The sequence below is a fragment of the Lampetra planeri genome, chromosome 60, assembly GCF_965212315.1.
Source record: "Lampetra planeri chromosome 60, kcLamPlan1.2.h2, whole genome shotgun sequence".
In the NCBI taxonomy this organism is placed as follows: Eukaryota; Metazoa; Chordata; class Hyperoartia; order Petromyzontiformes; family Petromyzontidae; genus Lampetra; species Lampetra planeri.
The window spans coordinates 3,462,276-3,489,400 of record NC_136166.1 but is presented as its reverse complement, the minus strand read 5'-3'; the positions used below and the strand labels follow the sequence as shown (position 1 = coordinate 3,489,400).

At 42.8% G+C, this 27,125-nt stretch overlaps 1 protein-coding gene across 1 annotated transcript in view; it reads right to left on the bottom strand.

The window, feature by feature from the left end:
- LOC144736316 (polycystin-1-like protein 2) overlaps nucleotides 1-27,125 on the bottom strand; it is a 113,278-nt gene that overhangs the window by 49,595 nt on the left and 36,558 nt on the right. Inside the window, exons 10-18 of the mRNA XM_078618970.1 lie at nucleotides 26,174-26,731; nucleotides 25,205-25,362; nucleotides 24,910-25,080; nucleotides 22,808-23,085; nucleotides 20,174-20,344; nucleotides 13,192-13,323; nucleotides 4,950-5,040; nucleotides 3,042-3,142; nucleotides 550-792 (exon numbers count right to left, since the gene is read on the bottom strand). Of these exons, the coding sequence (XP_078475096.1) occupies nucleotides 550-792; nucleotides 3,042-3,142; nucleotides 4,950-5,040; nucleotides 13,192-13,323; nucleotides 20,174-20,344; nucleotides 22,808-23,085; nucleotides 24,910-25,080; nucleotides 25,205-25,362; nucleotides 26,174-26,731 (1,903 nt within the window). The remainder of the gene's footprint in view (nucleotides 1-549; nucleotides 793-3,041; nucleotides 3,143-4,949; nucleotides 5,041-13,191; nucleotides 13,324-20,173; nucleotides 20,345-22,807; nucleotides 23,086-24,909; nucleotides 25,081-25,204; nucleotides 25,363-26,173; nucleotides 26,732-27,125) is intronic.

Here is a 27,125-nt window from a genome sequence, read left to right as displayed (position 1 = left end):
GGGCTATTCTCTCGCTAGGAGGGCACACCGTGCCACGAGGTTTGAATGGACACTTCGTCTTAGGGGCCGTCCATAAACGACGTCACGCGATTTTGACCGATTCTTGACCCCCCCCCCTCGTCATACGGCGTCACAAAAAGTCAGACCCGCCCCCCTCAAATATAACGTCACAAAGCTCTGCCCCCCACCAAATATATAAAACATGCTTAAAATCGCTTTAAACTATTGTCATTGTAGTGCGTATTTAATGTGCTGCTGCACTCTGATGTTTTAGGGGAAAACATTTATCAAAAAGTATATTTAATTAAGTAGAACGTGTTGTCTCTATTTAAAGTTGCGCATTTTGATGTGACGTCACATTTCTCAACCCCCCCCCCCCCTCGTCACACATCATCACAAATGTCTGACCATCCCCCTAGGTGCGTGACGTCATTTATGGACGGCCCCTTATGAGATGGACGCCGACAGCACAACCGGCATAAACTTGTGACAAAACAACAAGGCAAAAGCACCAAAAGAATTGCGTATTGACGACAAAAAATGCCATACCTGGATAGCGAGTGCTTTCATAGATTTGGCAGAGATGTTCGGCGTTGCAGTGCCCAGGCTGAGCTGGCCATAGTCTGTATTTAGCCGCACGCTTCTGTTGGTTTTGGCAGGCAACGTGTTTGTGAGCACCGTGAGCGTGGGCGTGTGAGCCATGATGGGGTTGCCAGCCGGAACTTCCCTGCTGTTCACGACGCTACTGTACGTCGTCATGTTGCCATAGGTGTCGTAAAACCCGTATCTGGCCTGGGAATGGGAGTCACAGTTATAGGGATATCTTGTCAGGCCACGTGTGAGTGCGGTCATGGGGACGTCCTGTGAGTTATCTATCAGAATCTGAAATACGTGTAGAGAGGTGTGCGTTATATGAATCCTGGCTACCTCAGTTTTATTCCGGGCCAGGTATAACGTCAGCGACTGGTGATATCTGAAACCTATCCTGGTGGCCCACTTACGACAATAACCCATACTGATCAACTATGTGTCATTTCACTGCTGGCTGAAGGCCTCCCCATGCCGTGTTGGTTATGGGGGTTAAATGATAAAAAAAATGTCACCACACTGATCATTTTGTTAGCCATCGGTAAAAATTAAACTCAGGTCGCCATTTTCATTCGCCTAGTCCGCTCACTATTGTGTCATCGATGCACTGACATGCCCAATGATGAATAGGAATATGCTTTACCATTTCCGTATAGGGTACAGGAGGTGTTAGGGTGTTCATAGACTAAATGGACACCTATCACAAGGCATCAAGTCTGCAGTAACAACACATGCTTATGGAAAAACACGAAAACAAAAATGCTTTCATTATGTATACATTGTTGTTGAAACTGGCCTACACCAGAGACAGTCTCCTTCATGGCCTTGTTAAAAAAAAACACTAATTATAAATAACCATCTTCTCGGTTGAAATTCTGTCTGTGTTTGTATATATGGATGGTTTCATGAACGAAGCTTTGTTGATAGCCAGTAGGCTTGCAAAGTACCATCGTCTTAGAGAAATCAATTTCGTGTGAGCCTTACAGTCATTCACTGGTAAGACTACCTCTTCGGTACTTAATTCAGCTCACCTGGTATCGTCAATTAAATACATCTCATTGTATCTACGTGACTTTACCGAAAGAACCAAAGAATATGGATCCCTGCAGTCACGAAAACTTCAAATCTAGATTGAAAGCTAAGATTGTTCTTGACCCACAACCTGCACAAGGTACAGTTAAAAAAACAGAACACTAAATGGTGAACAGTACAAAGACCATGCAAATATCAAAGCATTAATATCTCTGGTCGAGCAGATATATCTACGGGACACTTTTTTTCCATCATCTTGATACTGGAAAAAAGGGGTCCATTGACATGCCCACTATTCTACAAGTGAGAACATTGCCTTCATGTGCCACTTGTGCGCCACATATCTCCATTAGCCAGTGTTGAGCCAATAGTTCAAATCCCATATTGCTATGTTTTGATTCATATCTGTACAACTGAAATGCACACCTGCAGCTCGTTTGTCAATCCACTGCTGGAATAGGGCCTACTCACACCATGATATTGTGGACGGATATAGGACCTCACCCCACCATGCTGGCCAGTGTTGGTTTAGGGTGGAGAACATATCACGTTAATGCAGATGTGGGAGCATACAGTATACGTACAATACAACAATGGATGTTGCTGCAATGCCCTCTGTTGCTCACCACACAACCCCACAGCAGCATCAGCAGCCTGTAGGAACCTGCTTATGCATGGGGGTCACCTATCCAAGCACAACTCAGGCTCAACCCTGTTTATCTTGCTTGATTTGACAAGATTTGGTGCACTGCGTGCGATTTGTTCATAGGCAGTGCTGACTTGCTGATCTTGCAAAGTTTCCGATCTTGACAAATGAGGGCCGAGTTGAGCCCGGTCAGTACGTGCAATTTCTCTCTAGGGAACGAGAGCTCTGCTGCTTGGCCAAATTAGGGCAGTACTGCGAGACCAACAATTAGGGCTGCTGCAATTTCAGTTTTCCCCAATGTGATGAGTTACGATTTTAAATGTTGAGTTTGACGGTTATCACAATACGAATTTCCTACAACTGTGTTTGAAATGTCTCTCTTCTCGTTAATTTTTATTTGATAAGCTTAAAATACGAATAAGGATTGCTCAGTATTTATTCAGTAGTTTTATCATTCTAAATAGTATAAATATTGCAGTGTTACAATCTACAACGCTGATACGGCACACGCTGTCAGAAAACTATGGCGACACATGACCACCATGCTGTCAATTTAACTGGAAAAAACACTTTACAAACCATTTAATGGGTAATATATTTTGTATTTTAATTACCACTGTGAACTTTGTTATGAGTTCTAAATATATAGGAAAAAATAAAACGAGAAAGGATATCCACGATATGACAATATTTTATCAAGTCGGACAAAGAGGTTATCGGTCGTACGATGTACCGAGGCATCACCACGTTGTACAAACCAAAGTGGCTACCGCACCTGGGCAACGCGGGCTTCGTTGGCCTTTGTATCATTCGTAGAGGTAGTGGCGAAGCTGAGGGCCATCGATTCCAAGATGTTTGAAGCAACTGACGTCAGAGCTTAAAACACAAAATAGCATCGGTTAATCCATGAGTCTTACACCAAGACACTTTACATTCCGATTTAAAGCTTTCCCTTATACGTGACTTTACCGAAAGAACCAAGAACACTTTACATTCCATGAGATTTTGTGTTGATGTTTACACACTGCACCAGATACGTGTTTTAAGGCGAAGGCGACTTAGGGAAATCCCAGGACCAGTTCAGATAATCGCCACTGATGTTAGCTGTGACCGGGAATCAAACTCGTGTCGCTCAGTTTCGAGCGCAGTGCTCTAGCAGCAATGCCCATGCCACTGCTGCATGAAGTCCTCCACAAGCTGCTACCCACCTCTCATGACCTTGAACTTAATGCAACAATCCATTCAGCAGCTCCACATGACCTGATTTCATGGCTCCATCTCCTCGATGCAAGTCCTCTTGACGCATCAAATCCCCTGGCTGTCACTCTGTTATTATCCTTGACCATCCATCATCCCTTCTGGCCATGGCGCATCCTGCCAAGACCACTTACACCAAAGGGTGTCTCCGTGTCTATGTGTATCTTTCTCTCTCTCTCCGCATCTCTTTCCCCGTGTGTTTGTGAGTCTCTCCCATGCGTCTGTCTGGTGGCCTCCTGCTAGCGAGTCTTCAACACTTCACGTGACCTCAAAATGCACATGTGCTGTGGTAACATCACCACCAGTTCGTGGCGAATGGAGGTTGTTGTTTCCTGTGAGTGTATATTGCTGTGTGTATGGGGAGCAGTAGTGTTGTTGTTGTCGTGCTGCGCTATGAACCCGACGATCTGAGCTTGATTTCCGCTCATGGCCAACACCAATGACGATTATTTGAATCGGCCCAGGGCCTCCTCTAGGTCGACTCAGCGTAAAAATAGTACCTGGTGCAGTGTGTAAACATCGTTACACGGGAGATAAAGGCGGCCGGGTGTGGTGGCGGCCGGGTGTGGTGCTGGCCACCCACCCCCTTGTGTGTCGTGCCGGCCTTTATAGGTGCTCACTAACAGCGCTTGCTCCTACAGTCTGTTGAGGCTATACGGGGGATATTTGTCTTTATATATACATTTGTGTTTCTCTCAGATTGACACAAGGAGATGGATACATACATATCCTTATTTAGCCAGGAGAATCGAATGATATGAAGCAAGCAAGGCGCAATATATTTAGCAAAAGTGAACTGCAGAACATCGAGTTCTTCAAAGACCCCTGCCGCATTTGAATAATCCCAATACCCACCATTTTACCACAGATACGAGGAGCCGTGCAGAAAAGTATTTCAATTTCCTGCTGGTATCGGGTGCCCCTTGAGCTTACAATAACTAACATTACGTATTTCTTTTGGTGCAGATCAGTGGAGCCCCAAGGCAAATGTATCCTACTCTTAGGTTTTTTCGGTAAAGTCACGTAGGTAAAAAATAAAATTAAAATTACTATAAGTAAAATAAAAAATAAAATAAAAATCACGACGTTTCGGAGGCAACACAAGTCTCTGTCATCAGGTGGGACCGTCACAGCTAGATTTAATAAAAAATAAAATAATAAATCACATCGTGATTTTTTTTATTTTATTTTATTTCTATTATTACTTTTATTAATTTTAATTTAATTTTTTACCTACGTGACTTTACCGAAAAAACCTAAGAGTATGAATCATTGCAGTCACGAAAGCTTCAAAGCTAGAACAAATGTATATTATCAGAGAAGTGGAACCTTTTTGGGGGTAACCCCGTAGGGGATTATAGGATCCATGATACGAGTACCCCCCAATATCAAAACGGATAAGAGGAGTTCTGTAATACGTAAATACCTTGCGTAGCTTTCATGACCTGAGGTGACGTCACTGATCCGCAGGCTTCCAGGGCTTTTGAAGCGGCCCCCATGCTCTGAATGGCTGCACCCTGATGAAAAACATTCAAGAAACGCATTTCAATGGAACCACAAAGGCGTTTTTTAGGACTCTTAACTCGTAGTTGCCTCCAATGTGAATCGGAGATATTGCTGTTATTCACAATCTTCAGCTATGATCTGTGGTTCAATTAAGTACTGTAATCAAGGGCACGATTCAAGTAAAGCATCTGCTCCTTTATTTGACGTTTAAGCTGCAGTCGCTACACAGGTTATGGGAAAATCATTATTTTTTACGTGTATATCGTGAACTCAAGAATAATCAGTGATCGATTCAGTGATGCATTGTTCCACCCCACTACGATCTACCTTACTCCTGCACACCAATTGAAGTTGTCTCTCGATTCTTTTCTTCTTTCCCTCTTCATATAATCAGATGAATTCTGATCTACATGCACTAAGTGCCCTGTGTATGTGTGTTTAAGCTGTCCCTCCAGTAGTTATTTCATTGGCCCACTGACGTGTTTTCTGGTTGTGGCACATAATTTGCACAATGTCCAACGTTCCACTTCACGTGCTGGGAGCTTCTTCAGGAGTTCTTGAAGAAGTCACGTGGAGTTAAACTGAAGATGCTCAGAAACGTCGGACATCATTGCCAAAAAACAACGCGAGAACAGATTGGAGTGCTTCCTAGCAAATATTCTGACTTTGGGCTAATTTGATAATAGAATTATGGAAGCTCGTGTTGAAGCTTTGAATATCGGCCCAACGTCAGCATGTTTGCTGGGTATACAGAACAACCATGAAAACCCATGGAAGTGGTTATCTACATGGTTTCTTCAAAAATTGTAAACATATTTTTTTATATAACATGTATCTTAAGTCCAGCAGTGATGCTGTTATTGTCACGGACAACATTCACACGTAAAATGACACACCTCGAGGGGTGCCACATGATAACTTTGTTTTGCTGTGTAAACAATAAACTATCAGTGGAATAATATATAGCAACCACTAACAAATGATCACACTCATTTAGCACCACTTTCAAGACACGGTTTGCTTCCAGGAGTAAATATGGATCTAAAACGTTTAACTTCACTAATACAAAATATTATGGTAATTTTAATTATGGATTCTAGATTTGAAGCTTTCGTGACTGCAAGGATTCATATTCTTAGGTTTTTTCGGTAAAGTCACGTAGGAAAAAATTTTAAAGTAAAATAAAATACAAATAAAAAATCACGACGTTTCGGAGGCAACACAAGCTTCCGTCTTCAAGTAAATACAGCTGTCGTGGCTGTGACGGTTCCACCTGAAGACGGAAGCTTGTGTTGCCTCCGAAACGTCGTGATTTTTACTTTTTATTTTATTTTACTTTTATTAATTTTAAATGTTTTTCCTATGTGACTTTACCGAAAAAACCTAAGAATTTTAATTATGGATTTTGTGTTGTACCATAGTATGAGTCTCGTCAAGGTCAAGCTTGGTCTAGGGAGGTTCAAGCTTAGTTTGACAGGTCCGAGTGTATTATTGTATCGTTCAAATTTAGTCAAAACAGGTTCTGGTTTATTATTGTCTAGTTCAAGTTTAGTCTAGTCAGGTTCCGGCTTATTGCAATCACTCTTATCCGTACATAATTTCCATGAGGTTTGGGATAAGCCTGTGAAATTTGATAATAGAATTATGGAAGCTCGTGTTGAAGCCTTGAACCTAAGGCTCATTCAGGACCACAATAGATATTTTTAATATATTCTAATTGGTCAATTCTGCAAGACAAACACAATGCATTCAAGTGGTACAACCAAGGCCGTGCCCGACCGCCTTTGTCTCCCCCGTGCCTATCATTGCATGCTGCCGCAGGTGTTCATTTTAAGGCTGAGGGGGGGGTAACCAAGGCCGTTTCATACGTCAACACATGTACTACATAAACACCACACCAAGGGGCAATTAAGTGGGTCTGTCCACACAATTCTTGGGATGACCTCCGAAAGAAGGGAGGATGGCGTTGATGACATCAGGTGCCAGGACGGCTGCGGAGCCACAACAAAAGGTCAACTAAGCTATGGGAACCTCATTTGCCAGTAAAAATATGATAATTGTTTTTTTACCCTTCTATCTGGCAACAAAACTGACACCTTTTTACAAGGAGTCATGTTTGCATAGACCACAATACCTGCAGTCATAATGCAAACAAAAAACACAACTCTGATAATGTGCACTGTCCTTGAAGTTGATTGGTCCACACCCGAGACAGCTTTCCTTAGAGCCTAGTCTCACATGGGTTGGACCAGATGACGCCAAAAGGCGCACGTGCGCCTTTTGGCGTCATCTGGTCATGTGAGACTAGGCTCTGGTCATGTGAGACTAGGCTCTAAGGAAAGCTGTCTTGGGTGTGGACCAATCAACTTCAAGGACAGTGCACATTATCAGAGTTGTGTTTTTTGTTTGCATTATGACTGCAGGTATTGTGGTCTATGCAAACATGACTCCTTGTAAAAAGGTGTCAGTTTTGTTGCCAGATAGAAGGGTAAAAAAACAATTATCAGGTCAACTAAGACTGAACGGATGAATGCACGAAGGGCGTGAAAACGGGAGGACATTTGGGCGTTTGATTTGTCTTCGGGAATTAATTAAATAAGTTTGAAATGTCTATATAACAGTATACAAAAAAATCATATTCGTTAGTCTTGCAGGGGAAAACCCCGGGGTTTGGCCCTCGTAATACGTTGGAGCGTTGCAGAGGCAAATGCTCTGAGTCGCTCAGAGTAGCCAAGTGTTTTATATTTTCTTTATATTTTGAGTCACAGAGTCAAGGACTTCAATACATTGTACTGTACTAAGCTAAGAGTTGTGATAAGCTCAGGCGTGTGTTCAAATGAATGTTCATATTATTCTTTGATAAGATAAGAGGTGTGAGAAGTTAAGCGGAGACTTGAGTTATACAGCATATCGAGTGTTCACGAAAGATTGTCCAAGCTATAGGCTGGAAAAGGTTTTATTGGTCGAGCCCAGTGACTGACATTCCATGAAAGTTGTGGAGAGGCCGGGAATGTGTGGACACGTGCAGGCTGGCGCACAGCGGGGGATCTTTAAGGGTGAGCGACCAAGGGTGCTCGCAAACCAAGCCACCCCAAAGCTGTTGACAGGCAGAGCGCTGGGCTCGCATGGCCACAGCATGCTCCAGCTGCAGATCGAGCATGGCGTGCAAACAACCTGCAAGCGTGTGGTGCGGCAGCTAACGGCTGACTGGCAGCGTGCTGACTCGAGAGCCGTGACACACTCTAGCTGTTGATCGAGCATGATGCACAGACAACACTGCGGACGAACAGCGAGCAGTGTGGCCACGAGCGCACTCCACCTGTGGACCAAGCCTGCCATTCTACATATCGTTGTGAGACTTGAGGTATCTTTCGGGAAGATAGAAGATGAGACATTAGCTTTACCAAGGCCGTAGCCATGGAGTCAACATTGGGGAGGGAACCAAATTTTCCAGAGTGTCTGGGGGTCCCATCCCAGAAAAAGATCTAATTTTGATAACTAATTTCCTGCCTAAAATATTTAAAACTTCACGAACACATGGGATGGACTTTTTATTTATGTTTTACAATGTCTAATAGTGTATTGTATTACATTGCTCTGTTTTTACTTTTTTACCATTTCTCGTTTCATTGTATGTAATGGCAGAGGTTAGGGATTAATAAAGTACTACCATAACCACAATCATATGAACAAATCTATACATTGATTTATATGAAGACAAGTCCAGATATTGTAGCCAAGGTTTAGCAAATAGTTGTTGTTATTTACATAGCATAGCAATTATTTTTTTATAGCAATATATTGGGCGGGACATTTTTAGCATATTTGAATATTGGGGATGTGTCCCCCCCCCAATATATATTATAATTACGGCCTTGAGCTTTACACAATTTTTAACTGTACCTTGTGCAGGTTGTGGGCCAAGAACAATCTTAGCTTTCAATCTAGATTTGAAGTTTTCGTGACTGCAGGGATCCATACTCTTTGGTTCTTTCGGTAAAGTCACGTCGGTAGAAAATAAAATAAATTAAATTAAATCACGACGTTCCGGGAGCAACACAAGCGTCCGTCGTCAGGTGGGACAACCACAGCAAGAAACAATTGCTGAAGTGGGCAAAATGGCTGCTGTAACAAGAGGCTATATCGGTAAGAGAGGAGGGAGGAGCCAGGGAGAAGAGATAGGACTTTCATGCATCACACAATAACAAACGAGTTGTGTATTGTCATGTTACCATGACACATTAGCCTATTGTTTTATTTTAAATCACGTAATCGTGAGATATGCTCGTTAATGCTTTATAACCATTTGACATCACAATTTTTAACACGCGTTCCGTACGAATATTGCCATTGTGAGGTGTTTGTCTGTTGTTCTCTTTTAATCACGTGTTCGTGAGATTTGACCATTTTTGCTTTTATGATCATTCAATACAGATGGATGAGTACGTGTATTTGCATGGGTACTGTTGTTGCTATAAATTTCTGGTGATAACTGTTTTGAATGTTAGAGTAAGTTGATATTAAAGTTGATTAGATGAAAAAAGGGTGTGAGTGCTTCTTTTCTTGTGCGTGCATCATTGTCTGAATTACAAGAACTATATCCTGTGGTGAGATCTGAATCCTGAGACCTGACATAATTACATGTAATTGTTAAAGTGAGAATCATTATTTGTTAAAGCGAGAATCATTGATATTATCACAATTGATAATACATTCCCCGAGACAACGACAGAGCCAATAATAATAATAATTTGTGATAGCTTTTACGCATTATCGCTTCCGAATTACATACACATTAATATGATTTTTTAAATCACAATTATTAATCATTACACTTAACACACACATTTTTCAAAATCTATTCTTAATTACAATTTATTACATTCATTACACAATCTTGATTTGAAGCTTTTGTGACTGCAGGAATCCATACTCTTTGGTTCTTTCGGTATTATTTTCTACCTACGTGACTTTACCGAAAGAACCAAGGAGTAACATTACACAATTAACACATTTACATATTTTTCATAATTGCAACAGTTTAATATTTTTTTTATTATTTCATAAAAAAATTATCACAATATATACAACATGGTTCAAGACTAGTTTAGACATGTTCCAGTTATTTTGGTCTAGTTCAAATTCAGTCTGGACATGTTTCAGTGTAGAGGCCGACCGACATTCGGTTTCGGCGCCGAAAGTTGGCAAATTACCTCTTTCAGGATACTTTCAGTTTCGGCCGAAAGTCAATTTTTAACTTTCGGTTTACTTTCAGTTTCGGCCGAAAGTCAATTTTTAACTTTCGGTTTACTTTCGGTTTCGGCTGAAAGTGAATTTTTTACTTTCGGTCTGGTTTCGGTTTCGGCCGAAACTGATATTGACTTTCGGTCGTCATTCGTCAACCGAAGATCTATTTTTAGAATATAACGCTAGTGCTACGTCTATCACTCTGCCCATCGGCCGGTCAGTCGGCGCTAGGAAATCCTATGCGATAGGCTGCAAACACACACACACGTCAGCAGCAGCAGCTTGGGAGCGAGGTTACACCCGCAACCATGGTCTGATAATGTATATACGACCGGTCAACAGACGGCAGCCTGTCTGGCTGAATGCGGAAAACTGTTGTTTCTTAACTACAACATTCGTTTGTTTGGATATACCGTATTTTCCCGCATATAGTCCGCATACACATATAACCCACAGACGCATATACCCTGCAAAAATTGCGTTTTGTGTAAAACAAATTTCAGATAGACCGCACCTCCATATACCCCGCATGCATTCATATATTTAACGTCGTTACCGCAGCTTAATTCCATCATATTAATACGAAGTTTACATTTGTAATACATTCCACTATCAATTGTTAACATTCAAATCATAACGTGCACAAAGAAAACAAACTAACCGGAAACGAGTGAACTTATAACAGTAAATAAGTAACAAAAGTAAATATCCAATACATAAGTAACACATAACTGGTAGATAAGTAAGTACAGTTTTAGCAATGGTAGATTGCGCACTGCGCAGACAATAGCGGCACTACGATAACGCCGTTGCCTCGCCCCCCCACCTCTCTCTCTCTTCCCAGCTCTCCCGTCGCCGGTAAACAAAGTGCACTCACTTCAAACATTGTCGTTTCATTGTACAAACAATTCCAATAATTTAAAACGTGATAACATGTGCAATTTTAGTGTGAGTGGTTTATTCAGCAGTTCTTTAGTCAAAGGTAAGTGTTGCATAGTGGATAGTCCTACCATGAAAAATTAAACGAGTTATGACATGTCACATGTGTAAAATATTTTTGGGATTGCCCGCACCTCCATATACCCCGCAGGGTCTTGTTTTGTTTGTAAAAAGTGGTATACCCTGCAGGTTATATGCAAGAAAATAAGGTAATTACCTAGTAAGTAACACCTAAATATTTTATATTTAGCAACTCTTACTGCAGGCTCTGAATGATTAGTTCTAGATTTCATTTTAATTAAAGTAGCATTGCATCTTGACATATTTCATAAATATTGTGTTTGGTAACTTCGGTTATATACCTTTCTGTTTCAGTCTCGGTCGAAAGTGTAGTTCAACTTTCGGTTTCGGCTTCGGTTTCGGCCGAAAGTGTAGTTAATCTTTCTGTTTCGGCCGAAAGTGTAGTTAAACTTTTGGTTTCGGCTTCGGTCGGCTTCTATTTCAGTGCATTATTGTTGAATTCAAAGGATCGTTTTCCCATTCACACCACATTCACACGTAAGTTGCATCGTTCTATTGGACGATTTTTCAATATTACCCGGATATTTTCATGACTAAATTTGTTAACAACATGTGCCACTGCTCCACAAACAAGTATTTAATATTGAATTTTAAAGCGCTTACAGGATTTCCCAAAAGACTTGAAAGTATTTTTTTTATTTCATCAAATATATTTTCAAACATTCGTAAATTAAATTGTAATATCACATATTTTATACAATGTATAATTACATACAAATCAACCATATTTGCTGTCAAATTTTGTTCCGACCTATTACGTTTTTTTTTTATCAAACTTTGTTCCCGGGGCTCACCATGGTGAGGGAAGTACAGTCAGTTGTGCAATTGCGCGGCATACAGGAGGGCAAGATGAGTGGGAAGGGACGCCGGGACAGAAGCCCCCAAGACAAAGAGGACACCGCTCACATTTTGCAGCATGAATAGAGGAGCGTCAGGCTGAAATGGCAGAAGGGGAGGAAGGAATGACGAGGCCAAGATGTCAGGGATGAGATTGAGATGGTGAGAGGGGTAGAGCGAAGAGGGAGAAGGAAGAAACCAGCATAAGTGAGCTGCACGGAGGAGCAGAATCTGTTTTCAAAGGAGCCGGTGGCAGGGAGAGAGGAGGGATTCATAGTGGGGGTGGCCACACAAAAATCACGTGATTTATGGGAGGATTGAGCTGATTTAGATATATAGTTATTTTCACGATTTATTTCCTTGCGAGATCGTAATCCAATTGTGCTCAGCAGTTCTTCCATTATATCCTTTTCTTTGGGCAGTTCTCTTAAATTATTTGTTGACCTTCCCCGCACGGCTGGCTACGTACGGTGCAAAATAAGTTAAACATGCATACAACATGGGGGGATGTACTGGTATTTACAAGAATTCCATATTTCTTAATCTTGTGACATGATTTAAAAAAATACATTGATATACTTTTTGTATAATCTCAGCATTAAAGGCGACTTCCTGCTACAACATGGGGCGATGTACTGCTATTTACAAGAATTCCACATTTCTTAATCTTGTGACATGATTTTAAAAAATACATTGATATACTTTTTGTATAATCTCAACATTAAAGGGGACTTCTTGCTCAAATGAGCATTAAGGCAGTGCTCATCTCTAGTTTACAGCCCTCAGCCTTGGGTGGAAATTCCACATTCCTATGGCAGAGCTGGTTTTTAACAGGGCAAACCACTGTTGACTTCCAGAAAAGTGTCTACTCATTTGATCGAAACTGGAGGCATGATGGGCTGAGTGAACCCCAACCACGATTTTAACTCGTGACTTACTGACTGCAAGGCTCTCACTATACCGGTGAGCCGCCAGACTGGCTAAGATGGATGCAAGGCATCGAAACACTGCAACATCACTTGCTTGACAGGCTTAGGCAGCCTGCAGGCACTGCTCACCTGCAGGTCTTCTGTTATTATTGAGTGATCTGACACCAGCGTATCCAGGGTTTCAATGTACTGCTGAACGTCACTCGGTTTGTACAGCTGCGCGCTGCTATTAGCCAGGCCCATTAGTAACGATGACGTGACCTGAGGAGGAAACAGTGAGCGGCATTACGGTAAACTACTGGAAACACACGCAACCACTTTAAACATCGTTACATTGAGGAGCAGTCATGCAATCGATTGTTCTCTATAGAGCCCCTCTGGAGGGTATTTGACCTACTCTTCCAAAGCTGGCCAAATGTCTTGGAAGAGGTGAAAATGGCCACACTTTACCCCGCCATACGCTATCGCCAATAGTGATCAACATTAAATGCTGTATATTCTTGCAAAATCTTAATTGTGACGGCAACTACTTCTTACACAAGCGAGAAATTGCAATTTGAATACAAAGCAAGGCCGTAGCCATGGAGTCAACATTGGGGGGGACCAAATCTCCCAGGGGGTCTGGGGGTCCCCCCCCCCCAGAAAAAATAAATCTAAATTTGAAAACTAATTTCCTGCCATTTCCTGCCTAAAATATACAAAAATTCACTAACACATAGGATGGACTTTTTATTTATTTTTTACAATGTCTAATAGTGTATTACATTTCTGTTTTTTTATTTTTTACCTTTTCTTGTTTCATTGTATGTAATGGCAGAAATTAAGGGTTAATAAAGTACGACCATAACCACAATCATATGAATAGAAATCTATTTTATAGCAATATATTGGGGGGGACATTTTGAGCATATTTTAATATTGGGGGGATTCTAGATTTGAAGCTTTCGTGACTGCAATGATTCATATTCTCAGGTTTTTTCCGGTAAAGTCACGTAGGTAAAAACATTAAAATTAATGAAAGTAAAATAAAACAAAACAAAAATAAAATTCACGACGTTTCGGAGGCAACACAAGTCTCCGTCATCAGGTGGGACCGTCACAGCCGAATTAGCTGCATCAAGTGAAGCAATGATTCAAGATGTAATCCCTTATAAGCAAGTTGAAGGGAGGTGGAGAGGGGGGGGCTTATCAGGCTGTGGTAGCCAATGAATGGAAACGTATCGGGAGGGAGGAGGAGCGGTGATCAAAGACTGCAAGCAGTGCTCAACACAATGAATGGAGACGTCTCGGGACGGAGGGCGAGCGGCGATCAAAGACTGCACGCAGTGCTCAACACAATGAATGGAGACGCGCCGGGACGGAGGGCGAGCGGTGATCAAAGACATCACGTAGTGCTCAACACAATGAATGGAAACGTGGCGAGCGGTGATCAAAGAACAATGAAGAGATTACTGTTAAACACTGTGGATGTTAACACTCGGTGAAGTAAATTAAAATAGTGCCTGTCAGATAAGATGGTCCAAAAAGTGTAATTAAGTCTTTTTTGCGTGGTTAACCCTAATCTGATAGATGGGTGTCTAGAATTGATGTGGTCCAAGAAGTGGTTCAATTCTGGGAGGCCATGTGGCCAGATGACGAAAGTGTCATCCACATATCTCTTCCACAGGGAAGGACGCAGGGTGGATGTCTGGATGGCGTCTGATTCAAACTTTTCCATGAACATGTTGGCTATAACTGGTGACAAGGGGGAGCCCATAGGGGTACCCTCATTCTGTTTGTAGAAGGTGCCATTCTAGGTAAAATAGGTGTTGGTGAGGCAATGCCTAACCAGCGCAGGTCATGACATCCTCGTCAGCTTTGATGTAGTATCTTTGTTTACCAAAGTCCCAGTACCGGACACCCTAACAATAATTGAGGACTTAGTCCAACATGGATTGAATTCTGATGTACCTGCGCTGGATAGGCATTGCCTCACCAACACCTATTTTACCTGGAATGGCACCTTCTACAAACAGAATGAGGGTACCCCTATGGGCTCCCCCTTGTCACCAGTTATAGCCAACATGTTCATGGAAAAGTTTGAATCAGACGCCATCCAGACATCCACCCTGCGTCCTTCCCTGTGGAAGAGATATGTGGATGACACTTTCGTCATCTGGCCACATGGCCTCCCAGAATTGAACCACTTATTGGACCACATCAATTCTAGACACCCATCTATCAGATTCACCATGGAAGTGGAGAAAGACGGTAAACTACCATTCTTGGATATTCTGTTTAAGAGGAGGCTTGACGGATCCTTGGGACATTCTGTCTACAGGAAAACCACCCACACAAATTCCTACTTGAAACCGGATTCCCACCACCACCCATCTCAAAAGAATTCTCTCATCAAAACGCTATACCACAGAGCTCATGGCATTTCTGACCAACACCACCTGACTGATGAATTAAGACATGTACATCGGGCCCTCAGGATGAACGGATACTCTGACCGCACTATCCGCCAAGCTGCCTCTCCCACCACACAGAAACAACCACATGAAACTCCGACCAAAACTATCATGTTACCATACATAGTAGGCGTGACCAAAAAGATCTCCAAAATTCTAAACAAACATAAGATCCAAGTCCGATTCAGTACAGTGCATACAATCCGTGATCTGATTCCATCTGTGAAGGATGTCGTTCCTGACTTACAGTATCCTGGAGTCTACAAATTGAGTTGCATTTGTGGTGATTGCTACATTGGAGTAACAAAACGTCATGTTGCTGATCGTGTCCGCGAGCACAAGTCAGATCTGAAACACGGCAGAACTGATTCTTCGGCCGTTGCCGATCATTGCTACAACTCGGCGGGCTCTCATGAAATTGTCTTTTCCGAGACCAAGGTTCTCTGCAAACCTCCGGGCTACCATCAAAGGTTTGTACACGAAGCCATACAAATATACAAACACAGACATAATTTCAACCGTGATGATGGGTACAAACTCAGTAATCACTGGAAAGATGTTATTAACCACGCAAAAAAGACTTAATTACACTTTTTGGACCATCTTATCTGACAGGCACTATTTTAATTTACTTCACCGAGTGTTAACATCCACAGTGTTTAACAGTAATCTCTTCATTGTTCTTTGATCACCGCTCGCCACGTTTCCATTCATTGTGTTGAGCACTACGTGATGTCTTTGATCACCGCTCGCCCTCCGTCCCGGCGCGTCTCCATTCATTGTGTTGAGCACTGCGTGCAGTCTTTGATCGCCGCTCGCCCTCCGTCCCGACACGTCTCCATTCATTGTGTTGAGCACTGCGTGCAGTCTTTGATCACCGCTCCTCCTCCCTCCCGATACGTTTCCATTCATTGGCTACCACAGCCTGATAAGCTCTCCCCCCTCTCCACCTCCCTTCAACTTGCTTATAAGGGATTACATCTTGAATCATTGCTTCACTTGATGCAGCTAATTCGGCTGTGACGGTCCCACCTGATGACGGAGACTTGTGTTGCCTCCGAAACGTCGTGAATTTTATTTTTGTTTTGTTTTATTTTACTTTAATTAATTTTAATGTTTTTACCTACGTGAATTTACCGAAAAAACCTGAGAATATGAATCATTGCAGTCACGAAAGCTTCAAATCTAGAATTAATGCCCTCTACGGGGAGGAATTCCACCTATCTGTTAGAGTTTTTAACAGACAACGAGACAAGAAGTCACAGCTTCTCGAGACGCTGGCCTTCCTCAAGAGATGCCGCGATAACAAGGTAATACCCATCGCTTTCACACTGACATCCGCTGCTGTGTCCTCACCGAACTCCAAACAGATCTTATTTAAAGCTAGCCTATCACTAATCTCGGAGAGAATAAGGTTACTCCGATCTGAACTCGATAATTTAGACAAGACTCTCTTACAAACACATCTAATGTTAACACAAAAAATGTCACCTTCTGATTGGAACCACGTTGATAACATGACTTCTGCTTCTGCTGACTCAATGTCAGCCAAATGCAAAGCTAACCTGATTTCTAAATTCAACCTCCTATCTAAAAAGAAACCAGAGCCACACATCGCAAAGCTGGATGTTAACAAGACCGTGATTAATCAGAGTAACATTCCAATTTCTGACAATCTAAAAACGGTACTGGCCAAAGGACTAAATTTCGCCGTCACCCCTAAATATATACCAGTAGAGGATATGATTTCTCAGATTGATGTAGCCCTCAGAGGCATAGGACACATCCATGCGGATGTAGCAAGAGCTGAAATAGCTACTATTCTTAAGAATGCTAAGAAACCCACTAGTAACATCAGCAAAAACGAACGCTCTGAACTCGCGAATTTAAAAAAGAGAGATGATATAGTCATCCTCTCGGCAGACAAGGGCAATGCCACGGTCATCATGGATAAAGATTCATACAACAACAAAATCCTGGACCTGCTTAATGATGGGAGTTACTCCAAAATTAAAAATGATCCCACTAAAAGCCTAACGACAAAAACCAACAGTATCATCACGAGTTCGACTTCCCTAATCGAACCAAGCAAACGTCCCTCTCTAAAACCATCGGCGGCAAGACCTCCCAGACTCTATGGTCTTCCCAAAATCCATAAAGAAGGCACCCCGCTACGACCCATCGTGTCGACGATAAACTCTCCGACGTACAAACTAGCCCGTTTTCTATCAGATACTCTGCTCCCCTTCACAGGCAAGACCTCTTCGGCAGTACTCAACTCAACCCAATTAGTCTCTATGGTTAAGGACATGGTACTATCTCCTGATGACATCCTCGTCAGCTTTGATGTAGTATCTTTGTTTACCAAAGTCCCAGTACCGGACACCCTAACAATAATTGAGGACTTAGTCCAACATGGATTGAATTCTGATGTACCTGCGCTGGTTAGGCATTGCCTCACCAACACCTATTTTACCTGGAATGGCACCTTCTACAAACAGAATGAGGGTACCCCTATAGGCTCCCCCTTGTCACCAGTTATAGCCAACATGTTCATGGAAAAGTTTGAATCAGACGCCATCCAGACATCCACCCTGCGTCCTTCCCTGTGGAAGAGATATGTGGATGACACTTTCGTCATCTGGCCACATGGCCTCCCAGAATTGAACCACTTCTTGGACCACATCAATTCTAGACACCCATCTATCAGATTCACCATGGAAGTGGAGAAAGACGGTAAACTACCATTCTTGGATATTCTGTTTAAGAGGCGGCTTGACGGATCCTTGGGACATTCTGTCTACAGGAAAGCCACCCACACAAATTCCTACTTGAAACCGGATTCCCACCACCACCCATCTCAAAAGAATTCTCTCATCAAAACGCTATACCACAGAGCTCATGGCATTTCTGACCAACACCACCTGACTGATGAATTAAGACATGTACATCGGGCCCTCAGGATGAACGGATACTCTGACCGCACTATCCGCCAAGCTGTCTCTCCCACCACACAGAAACAACCACATGAAACTCCGACCAAAACTATCACGTTACCATACATAGCAGGCGTGACCAAAAAGATCTCCAAAATTCTAAACAAACATAAGATCCAAGTCCGATTCAGTACAGTGCATAAAATCCGTGATCTGATTCCATCTGTGAAGGATGTCGTTCCTGACTTACAGTATCCTGGAGTCTACAAATTGAGTTGCATTTGTGGTGATTGCTACATTGGAGAAACAAAACGTCATGTTGCTGATCGTGTCCGCGAGCACAAGTCAGATCTGAAACACGGCAGAACTGATTCTTCGGCCGTTGCCGATCATTGCTACAACTCGGCGGGCTCTCATGAAATTGTCTTTTCCGAGACCAAGGTTCTCTGCAAACCTCCGGGCTACCATCAAAGGTTTGTACACGAAGCCATACAAATATACAAACACAGACATAATTTCAACCGTGATGATGGGTACAAACTCAGTAATCACTGGAAATATGTTATTAACCACGCAAAAAAGACTTAATTACACTTTTTGGACCATCTTATCTGACAGGCACTATTTTAATTTACTTCACCGAGTGTTAACATCCACAGTGTTTAACAGTAATCTCTTCATTGTTCTTTGATCACCGCTCGCCACGTTTCCATTCATTGTGTTGAGCACTACGTGATGTCTTTGATCACCGCTCGCCCTCCGTCCCGGCGCGTCTCCATTCATTGTGTTGAGCACTGCGTGCAGTCTTTGATCGCCGCTCGCCCTCCGTCCCGACACGTCTCCATTCATTGTGTTGAGCACTGCGTGCAGTCTTTGATCACCGCTCCTCCTCCCTCCCGATACGTTTCCATTCATTGGCTACCACAGCCTGATAAGCTCTCCCCTCCCCCTCTCCACCTCCCTTCAACTTGCTTATAAGGGATTACATCTTGAATCATTGCTTCACTTGATGCAGCTAATTCGGCTGTGACGGTCCCACCTGATGACGGAGACTTGTGTTGCCTCCGAAACGTCGTGAATTTTATTTTTGTTTTGTTTTATTTTACTTTCATTAATTTTAATGTTTTTACCTACGTGACTTTACCGAAAAAACCTGAGAATATGAATATTGGGGGGGATGTGTCCCAATATATATTATAATTTCGGCCTTGATACAAAGTACGGGAGTTTGTTTACCTATGGCCACATCATCCGGGAAGGACTCCGACATCTCATCAGATCCCAGAAGCTAAGCGGTTTTGAGCCTGGATAGTTCGTGGATGGGCGCCCACCTTGCACATCATCGTAGGACCGGCTGCCGTGCTGCATTTGTAAATATACTGCTATTTTTTATTATCTCACAGCTCTCACCATTCTTTTTATATGAAACAAGATCGGCGATAATCGGCTTATTAATTGACTAATCGTAATCAGCTAATGTTTTGGTGGTCGGTCACATGCGTCCCTTTAAAATTGGTGGCCGCCATTACAGCCTTCCCTTTCGAAGGTTGGAAACCCCCACCAAGCCATTCTCAGTGTGACGCGTCCCATGATGTCAGTAATTATAAAATTAGTAATGTCACCGAACCCAGTATTTTTCCGCCAACTATTTGTCTGACTTGGGATTCGGAAATTAAGTGACAGCAAAACGGATTTGCGAAGCGTCGCGTCGGGGGAACTCACCGCAGCAGTGGTGTTACGATCGGTAATGCCGCTGAGGAGGCTGGAATATACCTGGATCATCAAAACGGCTTGGTTCGTATCAGAAGATTGTATCAAGTCTGACAATATTCCATTTGGGGATAATAAGCTGCTCAATGAATTCTGCAATTCACTAGCTGCAGGTTTCCGCACCTAGAAAACGTAAGAAACACAAATTAATTATCTGTATTGCAAATGCAATGTTAAACAAGACGAATTACTGCTTTATATTGTAAATATATTCGCACATTTTAGCCAACAGAGCTCCATGGCCACTCATCAAATATATAAATGTCCTCACTCTTGAGCACTGGATTGGGCTAAGTGAACCAAGACCACAATTTGTAATTAATTTTGGGGCTAATGACCATGTTGAGATGAACAGAATCTATCCACTTGAATGCCTGGTTATGATTAACAGCGGCTGCTTGGGATCTAACTCAGGACTCAGCATCTGTTGTGATGGTTGAGAGGTGTAACAACTGCATCTGCGCAAGTGAGCCAACTACTGTACGTCAAAGCCCTGCTGCATGAACCCGACACAAAACATCGCGCCAGCGTTGGTGAGTTCGTGGCGCCAAATTACACGTAAATAATCAGTAGTTTAAAAAATCCCCACCCAGTTAATCGTTATTCGATCAATAGTAATACCAAAAGAAAATGATTAGTCCTGTGTGCTGCCACTATGCTCACTGTCCAGGTATGTTGATGCTCTCCGATAAAAAAAACACGATAACGTACACCAACAAGGTGTGAAGTAAAATCAAGATACAAACAGAGATGGAAGAAAACACGGGAGACAAAACAGAGTAAGAGAGAGACAAACACGTAATGAAATACAGACACATGTAATTAAATGGATACACAGACGGAATGAAATAGAAATGCACACGGAATTAAATAGACACAAACGGAATTAAAGAGACAAACACGGAATGAAAGAGACACAAAATCAGATGAAGATGTCCGAGGGAGGCAGGCGTCTCAAGAAGCCACGCTGCGCGACGCGTAGCTCCAGGTGGGTAGCGCTGGAGGTTGTGTATTTCAAGAACGTTGTACGCTTTCCAACGCTCAATGGTTTAAGCTCTGAACGATTAACAATCATATTTGTTATACCATCACATATGGAATGATGTAATATCAACGATAATCATTTTGTCAATTTTGAATAATATAGTCGCATCGTGATTATCGTTGCTCATTTAAACTCAAATATTAACGTTATAACGACATCTATATTGAGAGTTGTATATTAATAGCAATGTACCAAATTAGTGCTGCACAGAATGTTGTTCAGAGTAATTTATAGCATGATGCGAATGTGACTTCATTATTTTAATAGCCTATTAAATTATTTACTGCGTATCTCACAGTAAGTGCATGATAAAATAACTAAATTGGGACTATGCAAAACAATCATCACCTCCAACCGGCAGGCCAATGCTCCAGGTCACTCCTGCAAATGAAACTCATTTTGGTCTCTTGAGTTCTCACCTGGTTACACAAACTCAACTTGAAACTGAGTGTTGGAGATTTTAAAGTTGCAATCATTAAAAGACTTATGGCAGCCTTATATTGCGTGCATATGTAATGACAGGGTGCCACTTGTCGGCCTGGAAGGGTAATCACGAGTATGGGCAAGGTTATGTTACAACTAATCAGAAGGGGGGCGTATCTGGGTTTAAGGTTAAAGGTGGAGTTAGTCGGGAAGCTCCGGGAACCTGCTCGAAGGTTCTAGAAGGGGGCGAGGCCAGAGGCGGGGCCTGGCAACGACGATAGGTATATAAGGGCGATGGAACCACAGGTTCAGGGTTGTTGCGGGGTCCCGGGTCTTGGCTGTGTCGCTGCTCGCCGTCATCTCTCTCCGTCGTTCGGCCCTATGGAAGATCCTCTTCACGGCTCCCATCGCCATCACCGTCACACTAGTCGGTCAGCTGTATGGTTGTATGTAGGCAATGGGACTATGTAGAGAGGTCGGCCGTGCGTAGCTAAAGTAGAGACATATATATTACCCAGTGTTGTATCCAGTGAGAGGAGACGTATATATGTATCGGCCTGTGTTGTGCCCCGTGTGAGAATACATAAGAAGCCCTCTACACGACGTGTCTTGGAAGTCGCTTATTACACACGTTTGAAAGTCGCAATGATTAAAATACTTATGGCAGGCTTATGCTGCTTCCATGTTTCAAAGTAATATTTGTGTGGTACGGAAAAGTACAAAACGATACAATAAAAATTGTCGATGGACTGCAACAATACAGTACAATTTGGATGTAATATATCCAAATATCAAGTTTATGGAAGATTCAACGAGAACACTTTTATAGTCCCGTCCACTCACTCATTCACTAGCACCGTTCACACAGAGATTGACCTCTTCATCGCTGACATCGGCCCCGCCTAATTCACATTGGCACTGCCCACTCCTCAGGCAAGAGAAGCGGAGAAAATGGGTCATTGGGAACCAAAACCCGATTTTCGCTGATGTGTTGTCAGGACATATGAATAGCCTCTATGAACCTGGGACTGTCCCTGACAAAACCATGAAGTTTGGTAGCTTTAAAGCGAGACCAAAAGTTTGTAAAATTGAGTGGCGTCGAGAGTTCTCATCCTTACGTGCAAATCGAAGGAGAACGGCGTGCACTCCCAGTCGTTGCAGATGGACACGGTCATCTTCAGAAGGTCTCCGTTGGTGGGGTCCCCGGCTGGCAAGAGGAATGGTGGTGGGACCGCCAGCTTGGTGGTCTTTAACGTGTAAATGAGGTCTCCCACGAGAGCTGAGTAGATGTACGTGAAGACAATTCCTTTGTCCACAGACTCGTTCCTAATCCCCCTCCCTTCATCGTCCAGCCAGTAATTGCACTCAAACTGGAACAACGTCACGCCAGAAGTGCCTGCCGCAAGAGAATGTTAATTATTCCTATATACTATATATGTATAAAGCAAAGCATTCAATATGTTTTGTACATCTCTATTTAAACGGTTTCTAACGAAGGGTGAAAATATAAATGCAAAAGCTATTACCGTCTATCCGTCCATTCATCTGTCTGTTACAAGAGGTCATTGGATGAAAGATGATATATAGCATTGCAGTTAACATTGTGTTGCCATGAGGGGCCAAAAAGGAAACCGACCACTTGGATTAATGAGTTACCCAATATATGGGACACAAAACCAGCATTAAAAGCTTAGGAAGGGTATGCGATGGATGGTGTCACCCCTGCCAACGTAGCTACCGAGTTCTGATGACATTTGCGGAGAGTTCGTCTCGAGCAAATAAAATCAAAGGTAGCGCTACCATATTACCGGTCAGGGGGATGGCTAACACTCCAGCATGAGGGGGGGGCGGACAGAAACATTGTCCACATTTTGTGTGGAGGCGAGCTGTAGCCGGGGGGATGGTGGCTTCATTGAACGCATCACGACCACAAGATTGCATCCCTGCTACAGGGATGTTTGCTGTCCCCCCACACCCCCACAGGTAAATGTCTACCTCTGTCCCCTCCGTGATGGTACCATCCATCTTCTTCTTCTAAGTCAGAAGATGCCATTATTGCCTCAGGTCAAGTCAAATTCATTTCGTGTAACCAAGTCAGAAGCCACGAGACCAGGATGAGTCTCATTTGCAAGAGTGACATGGGCCACCAAAATGGCAAAAAAATACAATAAAGTACATCAATTAAGCAAATAAATCATTAAAAAAACATCAGTTTGCTTTAGAAATCGCGAATACTCGACCAACAAAAACAAGAAAGTATATGTCAAATAATTTTCACTGCTCGGATTTTCTCTCTCCATGAGCTTCTATTTTGTGCCTCTCTTCCACTCACATCCAATGTCGCCTTTTGCTTCCACTGCATCCTATCATCTCACCCTCAGGCTCCCTCTGCTCTGCACCGATGGTATCATATCTTCTCAAGAATGTTAATAAATCCCACTTAAGCGAACCTATGCATTACTCCTCCTTTTCCTTAGCAATATTTACAAAATCCATCTGAGAATTGTCATCTTTGTCCTTTCAAAACACTCGTATTTATTCTGTAGTGGCCACGTCTGTGCACCATATAACATTACTGATTGTATCACTGCTCTAAATGTGCAGCTGAAGTTGGAATATGCTCGTCAACCTGACTGCACTCGACATAATTCAACGTAATGCGGTCGGCTTCATTGATGATCCAAACACTTACTGATTCAATATTAATTTACTGATTCATTCCAGTCACTCGCTCACCTCCTTATCACTCTTCTATCATTACTACCATGGTTACTGTTCCTATGAACTTCGCTCATTGATTAGTCCACCCATGTAGAGGACTCAGTTTACCTGACTTGAATGTTTTGTCTTTTCCACCTTGTGTTCAACCACCACACTTCAGGTCACAACATTGCTATTCCTGCTCCTCCCTTCACACTGGTAACCTTTGGAAATCCCTGTTATTGTCGTCTCTTTTCCCAAGTTCTCCTTGATTCAAGGATCGCGCTAACTTTGATCTATGATACATTCAATCGTGCTGTTTGTCGTTGGCCACATGCCATACTGAACATATAGGTTCTGTGCTTAGAAACAATACATACCAGATTCCCTTTCAGTTTCACTGGCACCTTTCTATCACGTACAATTCCATAAGTCTATCTGCAGAACTGTCTTCTCTAAGATGAATTGGTATTTCACCGGGTTGTCGATATGGTAGCCACAAAGCGTTGTAACATCTCACCCGTGTTGTTATTAGATGCACACGTGCCATTATACGGAGGTAATTTGGCTCTGCCTGTCAAACGTGCCTCACTCGGGGAATTATTTGGATCTGAGGCTTTAACCACCACAATGTAGGCCGAACCGGGCTGCAGAACCCCATTCATCACCACCAGCCCATCCGATGTGATGCCTGCAGAACAACAGTGGGACATATAGAGCAGGAAAGTTAAGAAGAGCACTGGGCATATATTATAAGTGAGTTATCAGCCAAACTGTGGATGCCGGAGAAGTAAATGTGGTGTCCCGCTTGCTACCGGACTTGGTGAGGCTACTGAATGATGGCACCAACACTCCATCTTTAAACATGGACCAAGCGAGAGACACGCCATCCAGACTGGCACAGTCGAGACACTCGACCTTTAGTGCCCAATCGTCCTCGCTGCTGAGAAACTCATCGCAGTTGCTGATACACCTATCAAACACACACACAGAGATAAGAAGGTAGGTTGGAACGATTCCCCCCCTGACGCTTCAATAACATTCTTTATTTTGGCTATTGGTAATTCTACTGAATTGTAACAATCATAAACATGGTTTGATTTCCACAACTTGCAGCTTCTTCTTCTGTTGTATGGCAGGGAGCTGAAGTCACACACAACGAGTTGAGTTGCCACCTCAGATGAAATTGATTTAACCCTGCTCCTGGCTCTGCTTGGCCCTAAGTAAAATCCAGATGTCTTGTGAGGTCAGATTTTCACAGATTGGATTTGGCTTGGATCGGGGACACCCCCATTACGACGAGGGCTCCACATTGACTCAGCTTGGATGTGCGAATGGAAAAAATTAAACCGTAAAAACAAAGTTTTTCACTATAAATCCTTTATATGAGTGGCATCGGTTTTATTTTATTATTCATTTCTGTTTTTCTTGAGAAAGAGTTTCATTTTTATCACATTGGTATTTTAAATTAAATATGAAAAAATTTTTTTCCTAAAAAGTGGAAAATTTTGTTTCACGAAAATAAATTGTCTCGCACAACGAATCTGTGTGCAAAATGTCAGCTCGATTGGATCACGGGAAGTGGGTTAAAAAACGACTGAAAGATTTGCACGGTCGTAAGCGTGCAAGCAAACAAGCAAGTGAACTTAATATAAAGGATTTAAATAGGAGTACAAGTGCATCGTTAAGAAACCTGATGGTAACCGCCATTACTATGAGGGCCCCGCACTGACTCAACTCAGATGTGCGAATGGAAAAGAAGTAGGAGTGCATCAATAACAAACCTGATGGTAATGAGTAATACAGTGCCGCTGACCACGGTGCCGATCTGCGTGTAATTCGCTGTGCGGTCTCCCTTCTTTGCCGTCGCTGTCACCGTGACGTTGCTGCCCACCGTCAGCAGCTGCCGAGCCACGGTGAAAACCCCACCAGCAGCAGTTGCTGCGCTGCCCGCAACACCTCCATCACAAGCGGCAGCAACAGCAGGAGCAGCTGCGGTCACCTGGCAAGTCCAGTTGAAGGAGATCCCCGCGCTTCCAGCCGAGGGGTCGTCCGGGTCGGAGCTCTTGGTGGCCGCGTCAAACACGGCGTTGCTCTGGTCGCCGAGCGTGCGTGTCGTGCCACCCACGATGGTCAATTTGAGTGGAGTTGGGATGGAGCGGACATAGATGGTGGCCGTCTGGTTGACGATGAATTCTAGGTCCAAAGTCCCAGTTACTGAGATGGAGTAGAGGCCTGGCTTAAAGTAGCCCCGCGCAAATTGGTAGTATCCACCGATGTTTACTGGGGAGTTGTACGACTGATTGGTCACAGCGTTCTTGATGTTCCAAGAAAATTTTTTCCTAAAACAAAAGCAGAATGCTAATTTTATTTTGTAATCAATGCAAACCAGAAAAAGAATCAACCTCTTAAAGATGTTAGATCTGAAAAACAAGCTAAGGTAAATACAACTTCAACAGGGTAACACTTTGCGCTTCCTTTTACTGCATTCCATCTCAGGTTCAGATCATGCCTTAGCTGTGTCCATCCGTCTTTCTGCTGTGGAGAGTATTATAATTCCCATGAAAATGATACAATATGACCAAAACTTTAGCATAAAGTTATCCTAGAAAAAAGTGAATAGGTCTAAGGGTTGCTGAAAATCTGGAGGCATAAAGACCGCCATAGCATTCTGAACCCTGCAGACTGAGGCGCTCCCTCCTGAGCAGGGCTATCATCCATGCCCCATGGTCTTAT